The sequence below is a fragment of the Parambassis ranga genome, chromosome 2 (genome assembly GCF_900634625.1).
Source record: "Parambassis ranga chromosome 2, fParRan2.1, whole genome shotgun sequence".
NCBI classification, from domain to species: Eukaryota; Metazoa; Chordata; class Actinopteri; family Ambassidae; genus Parambassis; species Parambassis ranga.
This window is the reverse complement of record NC_041023.1, coordinates 1,867,945-1,894,280: the sequence shown is the minus strand read 5'-3', so window position 1 is coordinate 1,894,280 and position 26,336 is coordinate 1,867,945. Positions and strand designations below refer to the sequence as shown.

Genomic DNA, 26,336 nt, shown 5'->3' with positions numbered 1-26,336 from the left:
CAGTGATTTGCTGTCAAAACAAAATAAATGATCACAAACTCTAGAACAAAAATAAAAACAGAAAACGTCTAAGTTAATTTACTTTAAGTAAATAAATAAAGAGGATGCAGCAGCCAGTTAGGAGCCTTAAACCCCCCGGAAATCATAATAATGTGGGCTCATGACAGCTGGTATGATACAAGAACCCAATGATTTTTATAAACAACAATCAGATGTCTTAATGTAGTAATATTTACACACTGTGTCTTAGTGTGCCTTTAAAAAGGAGTAAAGTCACACTTTTTGTTTTTCCAGGAAATTTAAATCGTAGGTGAGAAAAGCTTTTATTTTCTCTGGCTGTGTGTGTTTTTGGGCCATTCAGTGTCACCCATGTCCCATCCTGACCCTCACTGGAGTCACACATGACCAGATTACCCCTAAATTGGGCTTTTTTATTAGCAAACGAGCGGCTGCTGTTAAGCATGCCATTTCTTAGAACCGTTACAAGTAGGTGCTGTGAAAGCTCTAGCCACATCACATCAGGCGTTTATCTGCAGTAAACAGATATTTTTTTCAAATTTTGTTACCCAATTTAACCCTCATCAGATGATCTGTGTAGAATGAAGAGGGTGTTTTATTTGTAGAGATCATGACCAGAGCAGCGGCCGATAAACATTGCATGAAAACATGCAAGTGTTGTAAATCCTGCAGCGACAGGAAGGTGAAATGAAGAACATATGGTCGCTCAACTGGGTCACCTGCTTTTCCTGTGAAAGCAGCAGATAAGGCTAATCGAATTAAGGCAGACGTTTTCTTTTTTGACTTTTTTTTTGACATTCACAGTGAAAAATAGCTTAACCAGCTAATTTTACTGGGAAAAACCGTCATGTGTCTGGACTCGTGGTTCCAGGCTGTATATGCTGAGACGTTTAGTTTGTATTCATGTCCTGTGCAGGGTTAATCCTCCATGTTTACTCATGTTTCTACAACTGTGACAATATCTCAAACAACTCTTATGAACACTTTCATTTAACTTTTCTATATTTCTGCATAAATATGAGCCAAAAAAGAGAAGCCAGACAAACAATGAAACACAATCTTTTCAAGAAATTGATCCAATGTTACATGTATTTAGAGGATTATCAGTTTATTTAAGGGTTAGACTAGAACCCATCTGCTCAGAGGTGTTTTCATGGAAGAGGTTCAATCTGTTAAACACGGCGGTGGTAGCATCATGGTCACACAGATTGCTTTAAAAAAGAAGAACGTTCATGTTCTTATTCCAACTAAAATGTCGTGGAAGCTCCCGAAACAAACAGTTCTGTGACAACAATGAGGAATGATCCTCCGAGCTGTTTTGGACGTCTGCTCAGCGGCTAATGGAAACCTGTAGTTGTTGTTATTGCTGCACAAAGAGGAGCTTTTTTTGTGGAAGTTTGACATTAGAAACCAACCTCAGGCCCCTGCTGCTTTTTAATCTCATTGCTTTTGAGTAGTTCAACAGTAATCGTCCCTAACAGCCTGTGGAGAAGTCATATTTTTCCTAAAATGTAAAAGTGATCGTAAAATTTTTTAACGACAAAGACAACAATTCTTTCCAGATAAACATGGCGAGGACAAGTAATGAAGTTACGTGATCATGAGGACGTTTATGGTAATGATTACACAACAAAAGTTTGTTTTACTGCTACATAAAACCGGCGATCATGTGATCGGATATTACAGAAAAATGAGCTGTTGTGCCAGCACAATGAGATCCAAAACATTTGGTGGCTGATTAATATCATTATTATTTATCAGTTCTTCATATCAGTTGTTGTCTCTGTGCCATAATCTGTTAATCAGCTACAGGAGTGTGTGTGTTTGCCTGATGGTCGCTGTAAAGTGACGTCGCAGCACCTGGGCGTCAGAGTTTCTGCAGAACAGCATTTTGTTTTTTTTCATTGATTAGATCAAACAGTGTTTGTAAAAGGTTAAAAGCAACATATGACATGCATGCAGTCAGCTGAAAAACAACCTCTGCATTTAGAGCAATTACCTTGTGTTCCCTGATTAAACCATGCAGCCCCTTAAGTGTCCCCCCCCCCCCCCCCCCCCCCCATAGTTTGTGGGTACAAGCCTCAAAACAAACTGATAACCTGATTCGTTCCGGCTTCAGGGAGCAGACCAGCAGGCGAGCATCCTTACATAACGTAGATTCTTTACGTTAAGGCCGCACGGGGACACAGGAGGGGGAGGACAACTGAGGTGACCCTGATTAGCCTGACTCAGCTGAGCGTCAGAAGATCCAGCTCCAGATCCAGTGTATCGGATTCCATGTTAATTTTATTGTGGTGTTTGCAGTTTGCTGTTTGAATACTGGAAAGCACACACCTCTGCCAGGCCTGTGTAATTGTCTACATTGCTCTTCTTCTGATCAGTGAAGATATTCAGTCCGGGAATCAAACGCTTTGAACGACGTCCAGCTCAAAAAGTTCAGTCCACATTTATCTCATGCGTTATTAAGTTAGTGGAAAGAAAGTGGAGTAAATCCTGCACCAAGTCTGAAACCTTATGAATTATATCTCTCAGCAGTCGTGGTCATCTGATGCCACTAAACGTCCTTCTTTATTAAATTAAGAAAAGTTCAACTTTTTTTTTACCACGTCTTTGCTTTTTTTGTGTGATCAATCGGTTCTTTCGATCATGAAATGACAAACAGGAGATATCTGTGACTGATTGTTGGTCGGAAATGTTACACAAATGATGAAGACTCCTGGGATTTTGTGGAAGTATGTTTGGAATCCAGTTGAATTTATAGCTGTCTGAATATAAACTGACCTGCCCACTCCGGTCACATCGCCGCCTCCACCTTCCTGCGCCCTAATGTTATAAAGCAGATGGAGTTCAGCTCAGTCGCCACCTCAGCCGCTCTCAGACTGCGTGCAGACCTCTGACGCTCAGGTAAGACCTTCTTCTGTTTCCTGATTTTGTTCATGTCTTTGGATCATCTGTAGAAGGATGTAGATTTATAGAGGAGCTGTGCCTGAATGAACTCCACATTAAGGAGTTATTCAGAGGCCGATGAATGAATTCACTGCTCTGTCGACTTAACAAAAGCTGACAGAGGCCTTTCTTTCATAACAAGATCATCATCTCTGCTGTCTTTGGTGGTGATTTCAAATAAATATTGGCCTTTTATTTTAATCACACCAGCACAGCTCTCTCCAGAGGCTGCATCTCTGTCAGAAACTGCGTGTCAGACCTCCTTTCCTCCTTCCCACAACCATTAATTATGATAGTGAGCCAGCCTGGTTTTGATCCTACATTCAGGCTGTTCTGGAGCCAGTAAACCTGATTTAAAAGTCACCTCAGGTCCATCATTAAAGTGGAGGCTCTGTGTGACATTCCTCCGCCTAATTTGTTGTATGTAGTGCTCAATTAAGTTTGCAGAAAATCCCCACTGTACGTGTCCATGCAGACATGGTTTAAGTTATTGTGAATTACTGAGCAGGCGATCTCTTCAATTACATAAATCCAATCCAATTTTCAAATTGTAGGTGGGTCCAATGTGCGGTTATGATTTTTATGTTCTTTTATATTCTTTGTCATATTCTGTCTCACAGAGAGTCAAGATGGCCGAGCGCTACGACTGCACAGAGTGTGAGGAGTCCCTGTACGGGCAGAAGTACATCCTGAAGGAGGAGAGCCCCTTCTGCATCAAATGCTACGAGAAGCTTTTCTCTAGCACATGTGAAGTGTGCCAGAAGCTCATCAGCTGCACGAGCAAGGTAACACACACACACACACACGTTTGTATTTCATGGGTGAAATAGTTCCTACAAGCCTCTTTCTCTGCAGGATTTGTCGTACAAGGAGCGCCACTGGCACAGCGAGTGTTTCCTCTGCATCAAGTGCAGCCGGTCTCTGGTGGACCGGCCCTTTGCCACCAAGGATGACATGCTGATGTGCACCGACTGCTACAGCAACGAGTACTCTGCCAAGTGCCATGCGTGTCTGAAGACCATCATGCCAGGTGAGGCACACACACTCCTCCTATTTCTTTATTTAACCCAGGCTGTCTGACGGGCAGCCTGAATCCAAAGAAAAAAAGGACATTTGTTAGCGTCTTGCTCTCTCCACCCACAAGGTTCTAAAAAGATGGAGCATAAGAGCAGCAGTTGGCACGAGAACTGCTTCACCTGCAACCGCTGCCAGCAGCCCATCGGCACCAGGAGCTTCGTCCAGAAGGACGCCAACAACTACTGCCTGCCCTGCTATGAGAAGCAGTTTGCCCTGAAGTGCATCCACTGCAAGAAGGTAGCAGCCATGTTTTATCAAACAGACGTCCAGCCTGCAAACAGATGGAGTCAGAGGCGTCTTCTTGTGCGTCATCTGACTCCACTCTGTGACTCAAGTCAGCATCAAACTGAGCGAAATGACTAAAGGGACGATATGTGGGCTGCAAAACTTTTAATTTGTGCCACATTTTTTGGAGCGTTTAACACACCACAGGCTTCTTTTCAGGATGTTTTTGTGAGGTGTGTGTAGCTAAATGTGTGCATGTTTTCTCACAGCCCATCACCACCGGAGGGGTGAACTACCGTGAGCAGCCCTGGCACAAGGAGTGCTTCGTTTGCATCGGGTGCAAGCAGCAGCTGGCCGGCCAGAGGTTCACCTCTCGGGACGACTTCGCCTACTGCCTCGACTGCTTCTGCAACCTGTTTGCCAAGAAATGTGCCTACTGCACCACTCCCATCAGCGGTAAACAATCTCAACATGCGACCGAACCTTTACCATGCAGTAAACCCTCCTCCCTCTGCATCCTGTGTATCCAATTAGTGTCTTATTACATTACAGAAATCATGAGACTGCCCTCTTTTTGCTTTTGTCTCAGGTCTTGGGGGGAGTAAGTACATCTCCTTTGAGCAGCGCCAGTGGCACAACGACTGCTTCAACTGCAAGCGCTGCTGCGTGTCTCTGGTGGGCCGAGGTTTCCTGACGTGCAAAGACGACATCCTCTGCCCTGACTGCGGCAAAGACATCTGAGAGACCTGAGAGAGAGAGAGAGAGAGAGAGAGAGAGAGCATGATCCAGAGAGCCTCTCCTCACACAGCTTCTCACACATTAACCTGTTGCCGAGGTGTTTCCTGCATACGCTGATGATTTCACTCCACAGCGCGGTTGTGTTTTGCAGGAGAACTTGCTTTTCAGCCAGATGTGCCAGAATGAAAGTGTATGTGGCCTCAAAGTAACCATTTCTGATATGTTAGCGCACATAAGAACATTTAAAGTTGATTTAATGAGCAGCATCATGTTGCAGTGTTTCCTACTAATGGTCTAATTTCATCATTTCCATCTAATCCAATCCGAATCTTTTGAGCATAGTAAAAAGATTTTTGTCTGTGTGGATGCCAAACCGGCTCAGTGATTCAGCTCGTTAGGGAAACAGATGCCCCTCTAACAACGTTTAATCACAGTCAGTCCAGGAGGAAATGAGGTATTTAAATCAATAAATGTTGGAGAAAGTGTTCAGATTGTAAAAGCTAGAAACTGATGTTAATCATTATTGTGTGTGTATCCAAGAGTGAGCTGTCTATCTCTTTGTGTGGTGAAAATGCACTTTTAAATGTGTTACTAACTAAAACAATAAGACCTGCTATGAATGTTAATAAATGCATAATAAAGGGGTTTAAAACGCCATGTCTGCAGTTGAAACTGTTAATAAGTTGTTATAAAGGACTTAAAATAATACACAAAATATTTTAACATAACCTATCAATACACAATTGTTCAATTATTGCCAAAGAAAAGGCAACAAAACGCTTTCTGTTTAGAAGCTTGAACAAAGATCGTCTCTTAAGCTCACCCACAGCCTGAACAAGGAGAAGAGGTCCCACTCTGTCCCGTTTGGAGGTATGCTTTCCGGCATTGGTTAAAATTTTGCACAGCAAAGCTTCTTCGTACATAAACGATCTTTGTTTAGCGTACCGGAAGTGGCAGCAGGTGTACCGGAAGTGTCAATCCCTGCCTGCAGAAGAAGAAGCTAGCGGCGTTTAATTAGAACCGCAGCGCCGACATTTACAATTAAGCAGAAATTCCAACCGATGTAAGACGATGTTTTATTTTGTTCTTGCTGCGCTGTTGTTAGTTACGTACTTATGACGTGACACGTTAAACACGGTTAGCGCTGGAAAGCTACAGTGGCAGCTAGCTAGGCGGCTAACCAAATTAGCAAGGCTTTGTTAGCCACGGTGCTAAGTATGCGAACAGCTTGTGTCTCGGTGTGTTTGTGGGTTTAGATTCATTTTCCTCCATCGGTCGTTTGGGTCTAAAAAAGGCTCCGCTGGTGCGAAATATAGTCAAACTACAGATACTGTAGCTGCTTTAAGCCTGGTAGATGCAAACATTTGTAGATATTCTTGTAAATAATATGTACTTTACTCGTTTTAATTGATGATGTTTAGGTTAATAATGTGAAATTGCTGGTTTGGAGCAGCCGTGGCCCACGTCCCGACACTCTGCGCAAAAGTCCATCAGAAAAAACTGTTTTTTAAGCCGGCTGCGCTCAGAGCTGACGGTGCACTAGCTGCTAAACGCATTTAATCTGTTATATTAGTCTTTTAGAACATTAACAGATCTAAAGCTGGAACTTTTCTTCAGGTTTTCAGTCCAAAGTGACGGTTAAATCTGGTTTTTGAAGCTGTCATAATGTGTCTTCCTCTGTCTGCAGATTGTCTAGTGTCTTCAGCTAAAATGAGTACTGCTGTCCCCAACCATCGAAGGACCAAGCCCGGCGGTGAGACTCCCTTTAACCGCCAGCATTCCACAACAATGTGTGGCTCTGTTACCAGGAATTAATGCACATACTGAAAGTCTAATGAAACACACATTTCCAGCGTCTTTCCGGCCATGGGTGCGGCCAGGATGTAATTCTCAGTTCATTGCAGGCATCAAGCCCGCGGCTGTGACCAGCGGCGTGACCGGACCGACCTCCCAGATCCCCGGTCTGTCCCAGTCAGCTGATGAGAGCGCTCCTGTGGAGAGGGTCAGCGGGCGGCGCGTCGGGATCTTCGAGTCAGACTCTGATTACGTCAAGCTCGCCAAGCAGGGTGGACACAAAGGTGATTCATTTTAGTGTCGGCGTGTTGATTTGCTAAGCTTGTGTCTGAACGCCGCGCCCCCTTTCTTGCAGGGTTGCTGAGTCATGACGTCGATCTTGACGACAAACCATCCAAACCCTACAATCCACCCAACTGGTTTTCTGCTGACGAGTCAAAGGGGTAAGAACACTTGAGACAGACAGATGTGGTGCCGCGTGTTAGGACGACACGGTGCGTTCTGCACAGACGTGTCATCACGTTGACGTGTAGCTGACAGTCAGGAAATGTTGTAGAGTGTCAATAAATGCTTGCTGATCCTCCTTGAGCGCCAGCGTTAGTGAGCCGTGATTTCACGTGGCATGTCAACGTGGTTTTGTGCTTTCAGCGGAAGCAAAGCAACGTCACCCGACAGCCAGATGAAGGGTGGCATGCAGCCTCTGGCTGCACCGTTTGGCACTGATAACAGTACGTCCTGGGAAAGAGAGCCTGATAGAAATTCCCATGATAAAGAAAAGGTGAATGGATCAAACTGGTCACCCTTCTCCTCCCCCCCCCACAACTTCGCTGACGCTACGCCGATGTCTTCCATCTTATTTATTGTTTTGCCATCACATTACGTTGTTTTTTTTTCCCGCCTGATTTTGCTTCATCGTCGCATTTCCACTTTGTTAAAATTGATTTTAAATCTGCTGTGGCAGGAAAGTTCAGGTGAGTTCTGATCTGAGAGGTTCAAGCTCTCAAAACGTTTCTTAGCTTGAGCAGGAAGTGGAGACGATGCTACACGTACATTCATGTTTTTATCATTTCATTCCACTCATCGCATCTTTTTTAATTTGCTCCTTGCATCTGTGTTAATGGTTAATAATGAGCATCAGAGCGATGTGTTCATTGACGTTGCTGCTACGCTGTGAGTCTGGATAACCTCTCCTTCTTCCAGATGTCTCCTGACGATGCTGCCACTCAGCTGGAGGGTCTGTCGTTAATTAACAAATACAAGAGAACGTAAGAATGTGCCGCTAAGATTCAAACTTTTATCTGTCGGGTGGTTTTTTTTTTTTTTTTTTTTTTTTTTTTTAAACATGCCGCCCCCCCGCAGGTCCTACGATAAGAAGGCTCCTCCGGTCAGCATGTCCAAGCTGCTGAGTCACGGGTACGTGGAGGAGAAGAAGAAGTCTCCCAATGACGACGATGCCTCAAGTACGACGCTTAAAACTTCAAAAACATTCTCTTCTTTTGCTGCAGCCTGAACTCTGGTGTTTGTTTTTCCCTTGTTTTAATTCAGGTGTGACTTCAGAACAGACCAGCACCATAGGGACGGAGGACGTGGACGACCTGGAGTAGAACGCTCCGCTCCTCGTCTTCACTCATTACTGTACATCCACTGACTCTTAGGGTTTTTTTTTTGTACTCATGTTTATGCAAAGGTACCGTCTCTATTTATTTGCTTTAATTTGTAAAGATTTTTTTGCGTTGGAGTAGACGTGTGTCGCGCCGTGTTTTTAATTTTCTGTGCGTCTCGATTTGAAAGACGAGTTGTGAACAGGAAGCTGGAAGCTAACGAAGCTAACGTTTCTGGCGTTAGCTTTCCCTCCCTGGTTGTATGAAGATCGAGTTGGTGGAGTTGTTAAAGTGTTCGTGCTAATGAATCGTGGTTCCAGTGATGTGAGATATCATCTGTTATTTGCCGTTTGAAAGGTGATTGGTTGGAGGTTGTGGAGGAACACGTCAAAATGGTTTTAAGGGGCCAAATCGGTTCGTTTTAAGCTTGTAAGCGGTCGCTCTTTGTTCCAGTTCCCATCAAAATGACATCAAAACCAGTAAATCGGAGGTTCTAGTGCCAAGTGTTCAGATATGTTGCTAATTATTGATCCAAATTCAGATTATTCTGCATGCTCTTCACTGCAACATGCAAAAAAAAATAGGTAGAAACATCACACGGCTTCTCAGAGTTCTGCTGTAATCCCCTGTGAAGATGAGGACTGACCACTTTGTACCGTTCTGAACGTGCCAATAAGCAGCTTTCCCTGCGCTCATGCAGTGTTTTTGACTTTATAGACGTCAGTAGGAAGAAGTTAGTGTTAGTGCACACAGCCTGCTCGCACTCGGACTGTTACCGCAGCTAGTCCTAATCCTAATACAGGGCCGTTTGTGTTGAGAACTGCTGCTGCGGTAACAAGACATGTGTCATGTTTTTCTTTAACACACTATATTCATCTATGGTGCATTATTTATCTGTGTGTGGTGTAAAAAAAACAAGTGATCGTTGGCTTTCAGTAAAAGGGATGTACCATCTCCAATGAGCGAGTTTTATGTTGGATTATTCAGGTATTACAGGCCAGCAGATGTAAAACTACTTTTAGCAGCCTGACGTTTTTTTTGTTTTTAAAGATGCACTGGAGGACACGGCTCGGTGCAAGACCCCCCCGCTCAGCGCCACCACTGCACACAGAGTCTTAACTGTAATTAAAATAAATGGGCATGTGCATGAAGATGTCTGCTGTCCTTTGTTTGTCTCATAATCTGTGGGACAAAGGGATTTTTTTTTTTTTTTGTGAAGCGACATTAAGGTTGACGTTCGACCCTTAAATCAGGAACATATAATCTGAGTTTTTTAGTTTTTTACCAAAAGGTTTAGTTTCCTTATTTTTATTCATCACTAGGCTCTTTAGATTTAAATGTTTAAAAATAAAATGTTTATTTAAAAGTAGAATACATTTTAATTAAAAAAATTTAATTAAATTTATAAAAATACTAAATTAAAATGTTATTTAAAAAATAGAATACATTTTAATTCAATAAAAAAATAAAATTAAAAAACATACAAAATTTAAATAAAATGTTATTTAAAAGTAGAATAAATTTAAATTAAATACAAAATAAATTAAAAAAAAATACAATATTAAATAAAATGTTATTTAAAAGTAGAATAAATTTTAATTAAATAAAAAGAAGAAAATAAAATTAATCAATTTAAAAAATACAAAATAAAAGCACATGTATAAAATCAATAAAAGTAATATTTCACTTTTTTTTACTGACATTTCTGATGTTAAAAAAACAAACTTAGATTAGTGGACTTCAATAATTTAAACTGAACTGCATAAACTTTGCCTGTTAAATGTTAATGGGAGTCCCTTAACGACCAGTCAGGCCTACAGCGGTTTGTGTAGAACACACACTCACACACTCACACACACTCTCTCTCTCTCTCTCTCTCTCTCTCTCTCTCTCCTGCGTCCTCTCTGCACGCAGCTGCTGCAGACGCGGCGCGTGCACAGCCTCATTATTGCATCGGCACCCGATCGATCCCTGTATCGGAAAATAATCCATATAGCCGCATGGTGACGTCACGCCGCTGATCGGTAAAGAGGGGAGGGTAGCTGGGCGGGTTGGTCGTCCGTCGGTCGGTGGGTGGGTGGCTGGCTGGGTGCCGCGCGCATCGACACGGGATTAAAAAGAAGAAGAAGAACCAGATTATCGCACGAGGAGCGTGTGGACGCGCGCGGGATTGTTTATTTGTTTGTTTGTCTGTGACGTCGGCGCGTGGGAAATGTAGTAGCTGTCACGGCCGCCTGCGGGAGGAGGATGGATGCGTAAGAGGACGGATCCAGCCAGCTGTGGCCTGCTTCTAACAGCAACATCTGGCCGGTGAGTCGCTCTGACGGCCGCGGCCGCTTGACAGGCGGGCGGCGGGGAGGAGAGGGGAGGGAGAGGAGGGAGGCTTGTGTGCAGCAGGCACGGACACCAGAGAGCCAGGCTCGGCTTGAGCGCAGCCGCGCTCCCCGGTCTCAGGTCCGGTGAGTCGGTGTGACCTCGTCCTTGGCTGCCTGAGTGATTGATGTTTGACTGACAGGCGGCGTGATGTTTAGTATGGAGGAGGAGGAGGAGGAGGTGATGAAGAACGTGACATGCTGCTAAAATGCCTCCTATGCACACCTGAAAATGCATCACCTTTGAGGTAATCTATGGAGGCGGAAAGGGTTAATACAGCTCAGATTGTGTCACTGTGTGAGGTCCCACTTTGCCCCTCAGAGGGGAGGGGACGGTCCTCCTCTGTCCTCCTCTGTCCTCCTCTGTCCTCCTTGTCCACGTCCTGACCGGCTTGTAATCCCCCTGCAGGGTCAGAGAGGGCGCCTCAGCAGCCAGCCGGCCTCCGGACTACAGCGGAGCGGAGTGGTGGAGGAGATGGAGGAGGGCGACGCAAAGGGGGAAGGGCCCATGGCGGTCAGAGAGGGGCCGAGCGGTCAGGACTCCGGCACCACCACCACCACCACCACCACCACCAACCTGCTGGCTTCGGTGAAGGAGCAGGTAGGAGATGCTGCAGTCACACCCTTGTCGGTGTGAGTGTGCGCTTCATTTTCACACCTGTGCTCCACGGATGTTAGAAGTAGACACCCTGATCAGAGCTGATCCTCCGTCTCCACTTCATGTCTCTATGAGCTGGTTTTAGCGTCTCTCTGTCTGTGTCTCCACTCGCTTCGTCCCATTGTTGTTCTTCTGTGTCTCTTTCTGGTGTTTTGCATCCATGCTTCTGTCTTTGTGTTTCTGGGTCATTGTTCCATCCTGTTTGGCGTCTTCTGTGTCTCCTCGTGGCCTCTGGGTGACAGTTTGCTCCTGATTTGAGTCTCCTGCCTCATTTCTCATCCCTTCATGGTCATTTTGTGTCCCTTCTTGTGTCACCGTGTGGACATTCAGCATCTCTGAGGTCATCCGTTGTCTTCTTATGTCTTCTCGGTCATTTGGCGTCCCATTTTGAGGACTTATGTTGCGTCCTGCTTGTGTCTGATGTCCCCTTCTCACCCCTGGCCTTCGTCCCTTTGTTCCCTCTCCAGGCTCACAGAATAAACGAAGTCTGCGATTCACCCAAAATTACTGAGCAGATTATCTCCAGATGAGGCTCCATGCTGAGCCCCGAGAATTTACACCCAGAATTCTATTAAAAGTCTCATGAATAATTTCCACTGTTGGACCCCCGTAATAATTCTCTCCCCCTCTGAAAAACATGTGAGGAAGACTCTGAGAGTGAGGTGTGTATGATGAAGGGTCTGGTTAGGCCAGATTTTGATGATGGAGACACATGTGAGCGCAGCCTCCGTCTGTCTCATCCTCTCCTGCTGTTATTTACGGGAGTCCGCCTGTTCTCCTGCTCTTCAGTCCGCCTGGACGCCGGCCATGTTCTGGACTCGGTCCCCGGGTGTGTGTGAATCGGGCACACGGCTATTTAAAGGCTTATGATGTCCAAGAATCTGCTCTTACTTTTAATCTGTTAGGCTGCAGATTTGGGCCTAAATCTGGACGGATGTGAGGTTAAGGACAGAGGTTGTGTGTCTGTTATTTATTTCGTCATGATGAAAGTGTTTTATTTGGTGCATTTTCAGCACCAGAAGTGATGTTTTCTGAGGACGGATCACTGTGAGGTGATGAAATCTGATCCGCTCTGAGCCCACAAGGGTTAAGTCAAGGGCAGCTGGACGTCTTTGGGTCTAGCTGGCCGCTGAGCAGTCGTTTCATGTGTGTGCTAAAGCTCGGAAGCATCTGTGAGATCAGTGATGTCGGCCATATTTTGTTGTTGTTGTGTTGTTGTGGTCCAAAGTAATCATTGGTGACATGTTAGCTGAGGCCACCCATCGTGGGACAGTAAAGCAAAGACTTGAAGAGTCTTGAAGCCAGGACTCTGTGGTTCTCCACCCCTGACACCTAGCTGTTTTGTTAGCAGGAGCTAGTTCAGGTGCTTCAGGCGCCTCCCTGGTGAAGTGGAGGAGGCCCTGGTGCAGACCCAGGATGTGGGTGAGGGGGGTTACATCTGTCAGCTGGTCTGGTAACGCCCCCTTTTTGAAAAAGGTGGCTGGGGAGAGGGAGGTTTCCCCGCTTCTCGGCTGGTCGTGGTGAAGGTTAGGTATTAAACACAGGGTTAGAGGTTTGCTATGGACCCACGTCTGGGACCGTTGAACAATCTGTGAGCAGAAACCATCATCACGGTGCTTCCCTCTGAGCGGGGCTGGGATGCTGCGATGCAGGCGGCGCCGCCGCTGAAGCGTCAAATCTACCGCCTGCAGTTCCTCCACAGAAATGTCACATTAGCCGCGCTAAATGGAGCACAGCAGTTACTGGGGCCCGGATGCTGCTCCACTCCGCTCTCATTTAGTGACGTGAAGGGGGAGGGGGGCAGAGAAACCCGAACCCAAACCCGGTGCCGCTTAATTTAGTCACTTCTTCTTCAGCAAACACGGGGAGGATGGATTCCATGTTGAGACAACAGCCTGCAGCAGAAACTGAAAGATGAGACGTTTGAGACTGAAACACGTCCATGACAGGTGATCCGAGCTGTCACAACAACCACAGCTCCACACAGCACCACACAGCTCCACCCAGCTCCACACAGCTCCACCCAGCTCCACACAGCTCCACACAGCACCACACAGATCCACACAGCTCCTCACAGATCCACGTAGCTCCACCCAGATCCACACAGATCCACGCAGCACCACACAGCTCCACCCAAATCCACACAGATCCACACAGCACCACGCAGCTCCACACAGCTCCACCCAGATCCACCCAGCTCCACGCAGATCCACACAGCTCCTCACAGATCCACGTAGCTCCACCCAGATCCACACAGATCCACGCAGCACCACACAGCTCCACCCAGATCCACACAGATCCACACAGCACCACGCAGCTCCACCCAGATCCACACAGATCCACACTGAAGGGTTTCTACTGGCTCAGGCTGTCACATGCTCCTCCTCCTCCTCTTCCTCCGTGCAGGGCAGCTCCCAGGTGTACGCGCCTGGTCCCACATAGATGTGACGCATGACGCTGCTGCTGCTGGAAAAGAACATGCACACTCAGCAAATCTCAGGATATATAAGAGGGGGGAGCTCAATAAAACAACAACAATCCACGCGTGAATTGATTTCCCCTGATTAGAGCCAGAAGGACCACGCTTGACGTCAGAGTGTGTGTGTGTGTGATGCAGCCTTCTTGACTCGACGTGACGGAAGCCTGAGGTTGGCGTGTCTGCAGCAGAGTCAGCGTGGTGGAGGAGGATGCTGATTCCTCCTGAGCCACAGCGTGCGCGTCAGAGAGGAGCACCCCCCCCCCCGCCTGTGATGTCATCAGGCTGTGTTTACGGCCTCCAGAGCTCGACTTGTTGCTGTTTGGCTGACAGGAGACAGGAAGTGTGTGTGCGGGGCAACAGAGCTAAGATAAGGCCTCCCTGTAAGACGGGGAGCAGCACGGAGGAGCACAGAGCACCGTGACGTTAGCTGGTACAGACATCGCCTGGCACTGCTCTGCGTCGGGGTGGCAGGACCGTGCCGCGTCTCCAGACATCACGAGGTGCCGGGCGCCGCTGTTTGGCCCTCGAGGCGTGCTGTAACTAAAACAAGGGCAGCTGTGTGCTGCTGTGAGGCAGACGTGGGGCAGGCAGCAATGACAGGGTGCAGCAGTAACAGGGTGCAGCAATGAGAGGGGACAGGGTGCAGCAGGGACAGGGTGCAGCAGGGACAGGGTGCATCAGGGACAGGGTGCAGCAGGGACAGGGTGCAGCAGGGACAGGGTGCAGCAATGAGAGGGGACAGGGTGCAGCAGGGACAGGGTGCAGCATGGACAGGGTGCATCAATGAGAGGGGACAGGGTGCAGCAGGGACAGGGTGCAGCAGGGACAGCAGCGCCGTCACCCTCCTCCGTGGACCATACACATGCCCAGATCTTGGTCTGTGTTATTGTGGATGACACCACCTAAAACACCATCAGCATGAGACCATTAGCTTAAACACCATCCGACTAAAGAGACAGTGAAGGCTGCGAGCGTCACATGACCGGAGCTGACCCACATACAGAAAGAGCTTTTATCAAGAGAGCAAACGAAAAAAAGCTGCGGCGGGAGTTAAGTCTTCTGTAGTTTGGAAGGGATTATTCAGATTTGAAGGACTTCACCCCTCAGTCAGGGCTACACCCCTCAGTCAGGGCTACACCCTGCAGTCAGAACCTCACCCTCAGTCAGAACCTCACCCTCAGTCAGAACCTCACCCTCAGTCAGAACCTCACCCTCAGTCAGAACCTCACCCCTCAGTCAGAAGGAGACTTTTCCACTTTTTTCCACTTCAAACTGTAAAAAGTCTCATCTACTGAACACTGAGGTGGAACAGATCTGGCTCCCTGAGAGTCCCATCTTTGTGGAGGTGAACTCCCGTCTCGTGGGTCCAGGTCCGTTGTGTGGGACTCGGTGGGTTAATTGCAGACGGCTGATTCTCCAGCGGACCTCTGAGATGACACCAGCTGTGCTGCTGTGATGAATGGAAGCTGTTTCTGTGTGATGTAACAGAACAGAGATGAGGGACTGCTCCACTTTCACACCCCCGATCCTTCCTGGAGCCAGACCAGCTCTGTGGACTGTGGAGGGAGGGTGGAGGACACTCCTCTAATAGCAATGTGTGTGTTTGGTGCATTAACCTGCAGCTCACACATTCGTCGCCCAGCAGGGGGCCTGAAGGCCTCCACCTGTGGAGATGGTTTGTCCTCCAGCTCCTCTCAGGGCCTCGGACCTGTTACTCCATCACCATTCACCACCTGTGTCATTACTTTATCTGCACCCTGACCTCCTAACAAGGTGCTGGACACAGTTTTAATGTTTAAAATCCACCTTAACTCCGCCTCAGCCTGGGTGGTGTCCCAGCTGAATGCAAAATGAGGTTTTTACATTTAAGTCTAACTGGCATCAAATGGGTGTTAAGGATGAGGCTTAGAGCGCCGTGTCACGGAGGATGCTGGGTAATAATCGCCACGTCTTCGCTGCAGGAGCTGCAGTTTGAGCGGCTGACTCGGGAACTGGAGGAGGAGCGGCAGATCGTGGCGAGCCAGCTGGAGAGGTGCATGCTGGGAGCCGAGTCGCCGGGGGGAGACAGTAGCAGGTAGGATGTCCCACTCTGACATGTGTCACAGCTTCACTGAAGGAGTTTTGGGTGGATGCTTCCGATTGACCTCTTTCTCTCTGTGGTCTCCCGTCTCCTCCCTGCTCGTCTCTGTCACCGAAGCTCCTCTGAGAAGTCGTTTGCATGGAGATCTGCAGGTATGATTGCTGATTTTTAACTTTATAACCCCCAGAACACACACACACACACACACACACACGGCTTGAAAAGATGAAATCCATTGGGATCATGTTTTTTTTTTTACAGGTGGAGAGTCTCAGGGTGGAGCCATGGAGGCGTCCGGATGTCCGGGGCGTCACCTGGAGGCGGAGGAGGGGCTCTACCTGCCTGAAGTGGACCGCGCCTCCCTGCATGACAGTGAGGGTCTGTTAAATGTTCAGAGTTTATCACCTGCTCGGCCCGGCTAACAAACAGGAAGTTAGCTCGCTCAAAGTAAGGAGGAGGAGGAGGAGGAGGAGCAAGTGGCGGCCATGTTTCTGCATGAGGAAAGCTTTTGTTTGGGACTATTTTCAGCAGCGCATTAATACACATTTCAGAATAACTGGCTCTTACTTTTAACCCCCTCCTCGTGCTCAAGCTGTGCTGATTTCTGCCAGCGTAACAAAGCTTCCTCTCAGATCGGCGGCGCCGTCTGATTTGCACCACGTGCGTTCACACCTGGGAGCTCCGCATCACAACCACAGCCTGTCGCTGTTGGACATTAGGCATCTTCACTGGAGCGTGTGACATTTCCATCCATCTGCCCCCCACCACCACCACCACCCCCACCCTCAGCCCGCCTGTGAAAGGGAGACGAATCCTCCACCTCTGTCCTGCTGTGCTAATTTCAGTAAACAGGAGTGGCTGTTTGAAATGTTAAAACAAAATTCGCCTTTGGTCTTATTTATACTCCATACAGTTGGAGCGGTGCTGGTGGTGCTGGTGGTGTAAAAATATCCCCCACATGCCTTCTCCTCCTCATCCTACACAGGAAAGTAGGCCAGCAGATTGTTCCGGGAGCAGCCCGGGCTTAATGCAGATATGTATTTATATGCATAATGCCTTCAAACAAGTTGAATGCACAGGGAGATAAATATGCAAATCGACGAGCTGCAGTCGCTGCTTTCCCACGATGCACCACGGCCCCCCTCATGTGTGTGTTTGTTCTGTTCTGTTCCAGGCTCAGGAGGTCACTCGGCCCAGATGACCTCCTATTCAGACAGCGGCTACCAGGACAGCAGCGTCAGTTACTATAGCAACCAGAACGTGGTGCGTTCAGAGCCGCGCGCCTCCTTATCCAGGAGCCCCAGAGCAGAGGGCCAGGCCTCCGGGCAGGTAGGGGCCCCCCTGTGCTAGCATGTTTGTTAGCAAACATTTGTGGTGTAACAGGTGTAAGCTAACATTAGCTCTTTTGCTATGTCGCATGCAGTAATATACACCTGCAGCTAACACTTAGCTTATGTTTACTCTTCCTGGAAGCTAACAAGCTACACTCAAGCGTTTTCTCTCATAACTACCAGAGTACTATTTTATTTGTAGAGCTAAGCTATAGCTACAATAGTTAGCGTTACCATCATTAGCTAAGGATGCAATTTTATTTTTAAAAAGGTCATTAGCGTGCAGCTAAACGTTGTTTTAATAGCTTGATTTATTTAGCTTAATTAGCCAGCTACAGCTACAAGAATTAGCTTTTTCTCTTTTAACTTCTAGCTGAGCTAACATTAGCTTAATTTGTTATAGCTAAAATGTAAAATAAAAATCTGTATAGTAAACAGCTAAACATTGTAGCTTTACTTTTAGACTTGTTGAGCTAACATTAGCTTAATTAGCCAGCTATGGCTAGGCTGTTGTACGTAACAGAAGGCTTAACAGACCTAGCTAGCATTTAAATGCTGCATAATCATATAATTAGTCACTTAGCAGACATTCTGGGCCATTTGAAGCCCAGAAAGCTGACGCTCAAAGACCATGCTTGACCTTGGAAAGCAGTTAAGGAGATGACTTTCTCCTTTCCGTCACTTCTGTAGTCGTTCTGGATCAAATTCAAATGATTGAGTTAACTAATTAGCTTTGAACCGCAGCTCTCAGCTCGGATGAGAGGGAAAAAAAAATGTAAATTTGAACGTCTGTAACACGATGACGACTGGACATATTCCAGTGGCTGATGAAGATCACATACAGTCTCTTAACTGAAGCTCGTGGGGGGAAATTAAGCCTCCACATGTTCGGTGTTACCTGAGAAGAAGCCAGGACAGCTGCAAACCTTAAAACAGCTTTATAATGACGCGCTCTTTGCACAGCAGAGCTGCAGAAGCCGGAGTGACAGATAATAGTGACGCCATTGTGATTTATTCCGAGCCCGGCAGCCTTCCTGCGAGGCTTCGGCGGATTAAGGCGGCACAGATCGGCCTCCAGTTGGCTGAGCCTGTAATTGAGCGACATTTAACACTTCGTAAAAAAAAGGAGGAGGAAGGAAATAATAATTAAATTCAGCTACAATTCTGAAGTGATTAATTGTCAGCAGTGTTCTGGATGTTATGGTTGACATTTTGGCAGTTTGGGGCCTGGAGAGGACGTAGACGTCAGGCGTCAAGTGAATGTTAATTAGAGATGATTTCAAATGTCAGTAAATGTCAGTTATTAGTGACACTGGGAGGACCACAGAGGAACTTAGGGTTCTGCTTTCTGTGCAGGCGTCCAGCCGGGTCTTACGGAGGATGGCCTCCCTTCCTTCCAGAAGCCAATCGCCTGGCTGCGGCACCGTCTCGCCCTCCCGGATCTCCTTGCGAACGTCCCAGGGCAGCACGTACGACTCCCCGATCCTGTCTGAGCCCAAACCGCTGCCCGCCGTCTTCCCCGGCACCACCATGCCGCCCTCCTGCCCGTCACCGACCTCCCCAACCGATGGCACCCAGGCCCTAGTTGGTGGTGGTGGAGGAGTAGGAGGAGGAGCGAGGTTAGGCTCCACCCTGTCTTTGATCGAAGGGCGGGGTTTGACGGGGTCCCCGCTGCGCTCGGGGATGACGGCGGTGCCCCAGCACTACGGCTCCACGCTGCCCAGGCAGAGCCAGCCGCTGGCCTACGGCGCCGACCCATACGGCCTCTACCAGAGGAGCGCGCTGCCCCGCCCAGACAGCCTGATAGGTCAGTCCCACCCTCTGACAGTCTGCATGTTTACTGTGTTTGGCTCCTCCCACTGATCTGGACTCATCCTGTTTCATCCTGTTTCCAACACTTTCTGGCTCTTTGTTTTCCTCCACACACACCAACCACATTAAAACGAAGCCTTAACATCCACCTGGTACAAGTGAAATCCCCCCCCCCCCCCCCCCCCCCCCTCAAAGATCACACTCCTTATTTCCTCATCCTGGCAAACCCGGCAGCATCATCTGCCAGCGCTGGAAGATAATTCCAGTCAGAACTCCATGAAATGAGCTGCCAGATAACATCGCCTGCCGAGCTTGCACTTCTTCTGTTCAACATGCAGCCAGCTGTGATGATGCTCTGCTGCAGCAGCAGCCTTCCTGCTCGCTGAACATGTCGACGACATGAAACCAGCGCCGCCGCAGACAAAAGGTTATGAAATCAGTGGAGGGGTGGAGGCTGCGGAGCGGAGCTCCTCTTTATCTGCTGGAAAACACACTCTGCAGCGCACATTCAAAACCATCACAACACTGCTCTGAGTGTGACCTGGAATCAGGCCTGCAGGGCACCACCTCTCCACCCGCTGCACCCGCCACTCAAAGCACAAAAGACTCCTCCTCCTCCACATGATAAGAAGTCTAAATATATCTGCCTGTTAGCTACACGCTGCTGAACTGATCAATGCTTTTCTGCTTGTTATTGGTAACATGGAGGATTTACAGCTTCTCCTCTAAGCCCCGCCCACTGACCCAAATATGGGCGTTTCCACTGCACAAAGCCCAGAGGAGCATCATCCTGTGATAATCAGCTGATGGAGGGTTCTGTGATGCTGCCGCACATGTGTGCACGCAGTCATGCACCTTTTGTGTGTGTGTGTGTGTGTTGTGCCTCCTCCTCCTCTCCAGCTGAGTGATTTCCATCCGGCGGTGCTGCTAAGTGGCCTAATACGCCGCCTAAGTCCTTATTCCCAGTTATCCTGCAGATCCAGCATAATCCCAGATTACATGAGGGAGATAAGCAATAGATGGATATACTAGATTAGGCTATTACTGATCAGCTACACTCACAGCTTAGGTAGTGAGACCTGGTTAGCCGCCAACGCACAAAAAAACGTGAAATTTTCTGGTCACACGTGGGTCAGCTGCGGCTTCATGTCTGCACTGAGGTGTGCATTGATCGGTTTTTACAGATTATTGTTAAAGCTAATGCAGAATAAATCCATTATGAGAGCAGACGATGCATTTAAGGACTATTGGAAAGTATAAAGACTGTTTCCTTTTTTTAATTTGACTGGGAAATTTATGTAAATCAAGAAAAGAGCTTAAAGTGCAGATTGTGTGCTTCCCCCCCCCCCCCCCCCCATGGTGCCCTGGAGCCTCTTTATAATTGGAGCGCTCTTTGAACTGATCTGCTCAGAGATTGGAGGACGGAGGAACTCTCCGCTCGGCTGGTTTGACTCTGATGTGGCCGCTCGCAGCTCATCTCTTGTGTCAAACGCAGCCGTCCACCTCGCCTGCATCATGTTTGAATCATGTCTGTTTGTGTCACGTGGTGTGAATAAAGTTTCTTTGTTTGCGTGCAGGCCTCCACAGCTCGTACGCCGGCCACGGGCAGCAGATAGACCCCGAGCTGAGGGCGGCGTTGTCCCCAGACTGCCACATGACGCCTGTTTTCGACGAGCGCTCCTTCCACAGCCCGCTGTACCACAGCCCCACGCACGACCCCCAGGGCTCCCTCTACAGGGCGAACACAGGTACTGCACCGTCTTTCAGTCTCCCCCTGGTGGCAGCTGGTCCCTGTTCTCCACCTTTATGCCCCCCTCAGCACACATGAAGAAGCTTGGTCCTGCTCTGAAGATGATTGCTCTGAAATCTGAGCAGGAAATCTCGCTTTACAGGCGCATGAAGTGTTAATATCACAGTTCCCCGAGGTCAGAGCTTAATTAGGCTGAAACCTTTCATGTGCTCGCCGCGTCTTAATTGAAGTCTTGATGTAAAGCTCTGCGGATTTATCTAAGGAGCCATTTTAGTTTAGTTAAGATGCAGGAACAGGCTTTAACGCTGCTCTCCCACAGGTATGGGGACCCTCCCTCGGACCACAAGCCATTGCAGCACGCTGCCGTACCAAAGAAGCAGCTACGGGCTGAGCTCTGCGGCGGCGTACGTCGATTCCTTCAGGGTCCCCGCAGAGCCCGTCTTCTCTCACAGGCACTCTGGGCTGGTGGACCGCATCATCACCCGCACGCCATCCATCGAGAGCATCCACAAGGACCCCAGGTACACACACACACACACACACACAGAGTCTGACACACAACAGATTTAGAGCGCACACTCTCTTCCTCCTCTCTCCTCAGGGAGTTTGCGTGGCGTGACCCTGAGCTTCCAGAGGTCATCCACATGCTGCAGCACCACTTCCCCTCCGTGCAGGCCAACGCCGCCGCCTACCTGCAGCACCTGTGCTACGGAGACAACAGGATCAAGGTGGAGGTAAGGGGACGCCAGCATCATCTATGAAAACAGATCTGTGCCTCTGAACTGTCCTGGAAGTGTTTGGAGCTGCTGCCTGCCTCAGACCGGCAGCCAGAGCGCCATCTGCTCCAGCAAAACTTTGAGCCGCGGCGTTGCCAAAACGCCGAAGCCCCCCTCTTCCCAGATCCGCTTTGCTCTGCCTCCCATGCGGTAAATAAAGCCAACACAATGGTGCGGCTCCGCTCGAGAGTTGGTTTGGTCTGTGTGGTGACGAGCTTTTAATGAGCCTGGACGCACGCCTGCTCGTTTAGAAACCAGCGCCTTCAGTTTGAAGGCGGAATCAGAGAAACGGAGCGCCGCTCTGCCGCTCTCCTGAGACCTGCTTTATTTCCACAAAGTTTTCTGTGCAAACTCTTCTGTGCATCTGGGTCCAGGATTTATTCCAAGATATGATTTTAGTGCAGTTTAATAGACGCTAATCTGATTTTATTTGTACATTTTAACCCTTAAGAGCTCTGATTGTTGGTTTTTCGGGCTTTAATGAGAATAACATTGATCTCTGTACATCAGGTGTGTCATCTGGGTGGGATCCAGCACCTGGTGGACCTGCTGGACAACAAAGTTTCCGAGGTGCAGAAAAGCGCCTGTGGGGCCTTGAGGAACCTCGTGTACGGCAAAGCCACCGACAACAACAAGGTGGCGCTGAGAAACTGCGGCGGCGTGCCCGCCCTGCTGCGCCTCCTCCGGAAGACCACAGACAACGAGGTCCGGGAGCTCGTCACGGGTACGTTAAAGACAGACTCAGGCGTGTGTGTGTGTGGGTGTCCGCTCTCTGGCTGGCGGCACGTTAATCTGTGTCTCGGCTGTTCTGTGGGAGGTGAGAGCGGCGGCGACGGCTTAAACACTCAACGCGCTCTGTTGACAGAACAGATCTCGGCACAGATGCTCAGATAATGTGCTTTGGAAACACGACAGGCAGAAACACACACACACACACATGAAGCAGAAAACTAAGTGCTTCCTGTGTGCTGGCCCCCTTTAGGCGTCCTGTGGAACCTCTCCTCGTGCGACGCGGTGAAGATGACCATCATCCGCGACGCTCTGAGCACGCTCACCAACACGGTGGTCATCCCGCACTCGGGCTGGAGCAGCAGCTCGCACCGCGACGAGCACAAAGTCAAGTTCCAGTCGTCCCTGCTGCTGCGCAACACCACCGGCTGTCTGAGGTGAGGATCGATCAATAATATCAATAATGGATAACGGAGAGGTGCTGTCAGGGGGTGAAGGCGCAGTCTGTCTGAAGGTTGGAGGTTTTTAGATTCATTCAGACGTATGTTCAGCTGATCGATGTCATCAGCCGCCTGCTTTTCTCCTCCTGGCTGTAGATTGATGGTATAGTGCAGAGATGCATTGTGGGAGCTCTGTGCTGCTGTGCAGTCCTCTCATGTCAGCACTCCATTAGCAGCTGGCTGGAGGTTCCTATTGGAGGATCGGCTCCCTTCCTTTACTGTATCCAGGCAGGTTTTAAAGCCACCCTGTGGGGGAACCCACACACTGCACCTCAGTCTGAATCCATGTGTGTGTGTGTGTGTGTGTGCGTGAGGAACCTGAGCTCCGCGGGGGAGGAGGCGAGGAGCCAGTTGCGCTGCTGTGAGGGCCTGGTGGATTCACTGCTTCACGTCCTCAGAGCCTGCGTCAACACGTCCGACTATGACAGCAAGGTGCAGCATAAACACACACACACAGACACACACATTTATACACACACGCAGCCTCTCCTCCAGCATGTGTGTTTCTTCCCTGGTCAGATCGTGGAGAACAGCGTCTGCACCCTGAGGAACCTCTCGTACAGACTGGAGGTGGAGATGCCCTCCTCTCGTCTCCTCGGTAACCAGGAGCTGGACACCCTGCTGGGCTTCTCCTCCCCGGTGAAGGAGCTGGACTACCTCTGCTGGGGCAAGAGGAGGCGCGGCAGGAAGAGGAGCGGCTGGCCTGACGGCAAGGTACCAACACACTGACAACGTTTCCACCACTGAAGATCCACGGCGACTAATGTTGTGTTTGTTTGTGGCACAGTGGGACGGCTTGGGGCCGATCCCGGGTTTCTCCCAGCCGCCGCGAGGGGCGGAGCTGCTGTGGCACCCGATGGTGGTGAAGCCATACCTCAACCTGCTGGCTGAGAGCTCCAACCCCGCCACGCTGGAGGGCGCCGCCGGCTCCCTGCAGAACCTCTCTGCCGGGAACTGGAAGGTACTGTGAGACAACCGGAGCCGGATAACTCTAAAAGTGTTGTCATAATATTGATATCTGTGTGTGTCTGTGTGTGCAGTTTTCAGCCTACATCCGAGCCGCGGTGCGTAAGGAGAAGGGTCTGCCCATCCTGGTGGAGCTGCTGAGGATGGACAACGACCGGGTCGTCTGCTCCGTCGCCACGGCTCTGCGTAACATGGCTCTAGATGGCCGCAACAAGGAGCTGATAGGTACACACACATGCACACAGACACACACACACAGATTGATCCAAGCCCAAGCTGTGAAGAGATCATCTTCACACTTCCAACAGCTTCCAACAGTTTTTATGAGCGAATCCATTCATTCTAATGAGACTCAGTGATAACACGTCGCCCTCTGGTGGTGAAATTATACATTACAACATCACAACACTGCTTCTTGTGTGTCCTGCTGCAGGAAAGTACGCCATGCGGGATCTGGTGAACCGCCTCCCCGGCGGCAGCCCGACCTTCCTCTCTGATGACACAGTGGCGTCGGTCTGCTGCACGCTGCACGAGGTCACCAGCCGCAACATGGAGAACGCCAAAGCTTTAGCGGACAGCGGCGGCATCGAGAAGCTGGTGGACATCAGCAAAGGACGAGGGAAAGGGTAGGACCTGGGTCCATGGCAGGATTATAACATGTCTGGTTACTTCATACATGACGTGTGTGTGTGTGTGTGTGTGTGTGTGTGTGTGTGTGTGTGTGTGTGTGTGTGTGCAGGTACTCGATGAAGGTGGTGAAGGCAGCAGCTCAGGTGTTGAACACACTGTGGCAGTACAGAGAGCTGAGGAGCCTCTACAAACAGGTCAGCATACACACACACACACACGCACACACACACACACACACACACACACACACACACACACACACTGATGTTTCTGTGCTGCATGCAGGATGGCTGGAACTACACACACTTCGTCACGCCCGTCTCCACCCTGGAACGAGACCGTTACCGCTCTCAGCCGACGCTGCCCACCAGCCCGCTGCAGATGTCCCCCGTCATCCAATCAGGTGTGAGACAGAGATGATGTCATACACCCCTCGCTGGTTTTGTTGTTGTTGTCGTACTGATGTTTTTCTGTCTCCAGGCGGCAGCGCGACGTCCTCGCCGGCGATGCTCGGGATCCGCAGACACAGCTCCAACTATCAGCGGGCGCAGTCATCTATGCAACTCGACACGTATTACGGAGACAACAGTTTACACAAGCAGCCGTACACAGGTCTGAGCCAATCAGCTTCCAGGTAGCCCTGTTTGTGATGAAGAGGAGGCTGAAGGTTGTTTTTTCTGTCCCTGTCAGGGTCTGAGAAGAAAACCCCGTACTTCATCGGGACGTATTCGTCCCAGTCAGGAGAGGACTTGAGGAGATCTCAGGTAGGGAACTCTTCAAACTCAAACTCCGCCCGTCCTTCTTTAATAACCACTCCTGTCCTCTCCTCGCAGCACCCGGAGCCATTCTACGACGAGCCTGACAGGAAGAACTACAACAGCTACCGAATGTACCTGTCGTCCCCACAAGGCTACGGCGAGGAGCCCTACGAGGACGAGCCGGTCCACCTCACCCCGTCGTCCCCGGACGGCTTCGCCAGCCAGTCGCTCCGTTTCAAAGCCAACACCAACTACGTGGACTTCTACTCCACCACGCGGCGGCCTTCAAACAGGGCGAACAAGTTCACCGGCTCCCCCGACTCCTGGGTGTAGAGACGGTTCCACCATGTTTTTCGGTGTGTGTGTGTGTGTGTGTGTGTGTGACAGGGTGGCGTGTGTGTGTGTGCGTGTGTGCATCTGTGTTGGTGATCAGGGCTCGGTTTGCTGCGCCTGCAGCTTTTGACTCAAACATTCCTCTTCTTCTCCTGCAGGTTTAAAGCAGCAGCCTGGAGCATTAGCGCCACCAAGTGGTGGCAAATAAATTCTCTCACGTTAATACACCGATGTGTGTGTGAGGGAAGTGTTACACCACACACACACACGGCTGCTGTGACGGTGTCATTTTTAATCACATTTCTAGCACTTTAAGTCACAACTAATCCGATTACAACCTCTTAGCTTCAAATATTCACATAAATCTTTGGACTCGGTCAAAAGGTGCTCGTTAGAAAACCCAGCCCTGACGTCGTTGTCCACTGACGTCATCTCTCTCTCTCTCATCCTGCAGTAAAAGTGTTGCAGTGTGTCGGCTTTAATAACATAAATATCCACCTGAAGAAGAAGACGTGGAGAGAACTGCGGGGAGGACTCATTGCAGTGTATCATAAAAGTACGTGACACATGTGAAGAAGAAAAAAAACACTATTTGTACAGATACAATGTTCAGCCGTCCTGTTGCATTGTTGTATTCGATATGTAGACCTTTCTATGTGCTGGTGTGAAGAAGAGTTTTCTATTATTTATTGATTATTTTTATTAATTTTACTCGTGACCTGACCAAAATAGCCCGTCTGTCTGTTCCTGTCCAAACTGATGA

General features: G+C 49.0%; 4 protein-coding genes across 5 annotated transcripts in view; all 4 read left to right on the top strand.

Moving 5' to 3' along the window:
* LOC114447874 (collagen alpha-1(XVIII) chain-like) overlaps window positions 1-16,203 on the top strand; it is a 38,766-nt gene extending 22,563 nt beyond the window's left edge. Inside the window, exon 44 of the mRNA XM_028424392.1 lies at window positions 16,183-16,203. The gene's annotated coding sequence lies outside the window, so the exon portion shown is untranslated. The remainder of the gene's footprint in view (window positions 1-16,182) is intronic.
* Window positions 2,870-5,613, top strand: LOC114448018 (four and a half LIM domains protein 2-like). Its single transcript, XM_028424629.1, has 6 exons — window positions 2,870-2,922; window positions 3,585-3,749; window positions 3,820-3,994; window positions 4,109-4,278; window positions 4,536-4,722; window positions 4,856-5,613. Exons 2-6 carry the CDS (start codon window positions 3,594-3,596, stop codon window positions 5,005-5,007), a joined length of 840 nt encoding a protein of 279 aa, XP_028280430.1. The 5' UTR covers window positions 2,870-2,922; window positions 3,585-3,593; the 3' UTR covers window positions 5,008-5,613.
* LOC114448025 (uncharacterized protein C7orf57 homolog) lies at window positions 5,949-9,550 on the top strand. Its single transcript, XM_028424640.1, has 8 exons — window positions 5,949-6,067; window positions 6,692-6,757; window positions 6,909-7,082; window positions 7,154-7,241; window positions 7,447-7,576; window positions 7,999-8,063; window positions 8,158-8,258; window positions 8,344-9,550. Exons 2-8 carry the CDS (start codon window positions 6,715-6,717, stop codon window positions 8,400-8,402), a joined length of 660 nt encoding a protein of 219 aa, XP_028280441.1. The 5' UTR covers window positions 5,949-6,067; window positions 6,692-6,714; the 3' UTR covers window positions 8,403-9,550.
* Window positions 8,386-26,292, top strand: LOC114447917 (plakophilin-4-like). Of its 2 annotated transcripts, none has more exons than XM_028424478.1 (23): window positions 8,386-8,433; window positions 11,181-11,372; window positions 15,870-15,982; window positions 16,106-16,140; window positions 16,250-16,360; window positions 17,163-17,317; window positions 18,676-19,126; window positions 20,709-20,879; window positions 21,201-21,402; window positions 21,483-21,615; window positions 22,168-22,381; window positions 22,640-22,823; window positions 23,201-23,318; window positions 23,406-23,600; window positions 23,674-23,847; window positions 23,927-24,077; window positions 24,286-24,478; window positions 24,592-24,676; window positions 24,768-24,885; window positions 24,963-25,094; window positions 25,173-25,246; window positions 25,316-25,596; window positions 26,028-26,292. In XM_028424478.1, exons 2-22 carry the CDS (start codon window positions 11,247-11,249, stop codon window positions 25,571-25,573), a joined length of 3,393 nt encoding a protein of 1,130 aa, XP_028280279.1. In that variant the 5' UTR covers window positions 8,386-8,433; window positions 11,181-11,246; the 3' UTR covers window positions 25,574-25,596; window positions 26,028-26,292. The 2 variants fall into 2 exon arrangements, with proteins under 2 accessions (XP_028280279.1, XP_028280269.1); XM_028424468.1 differs by lacking the exon at window positions 8,386-8,433 and adding an exon at window positions 10,537-10,709.
* Window positions 26,293-26,336: the final 44 nt, after the last annotated feature.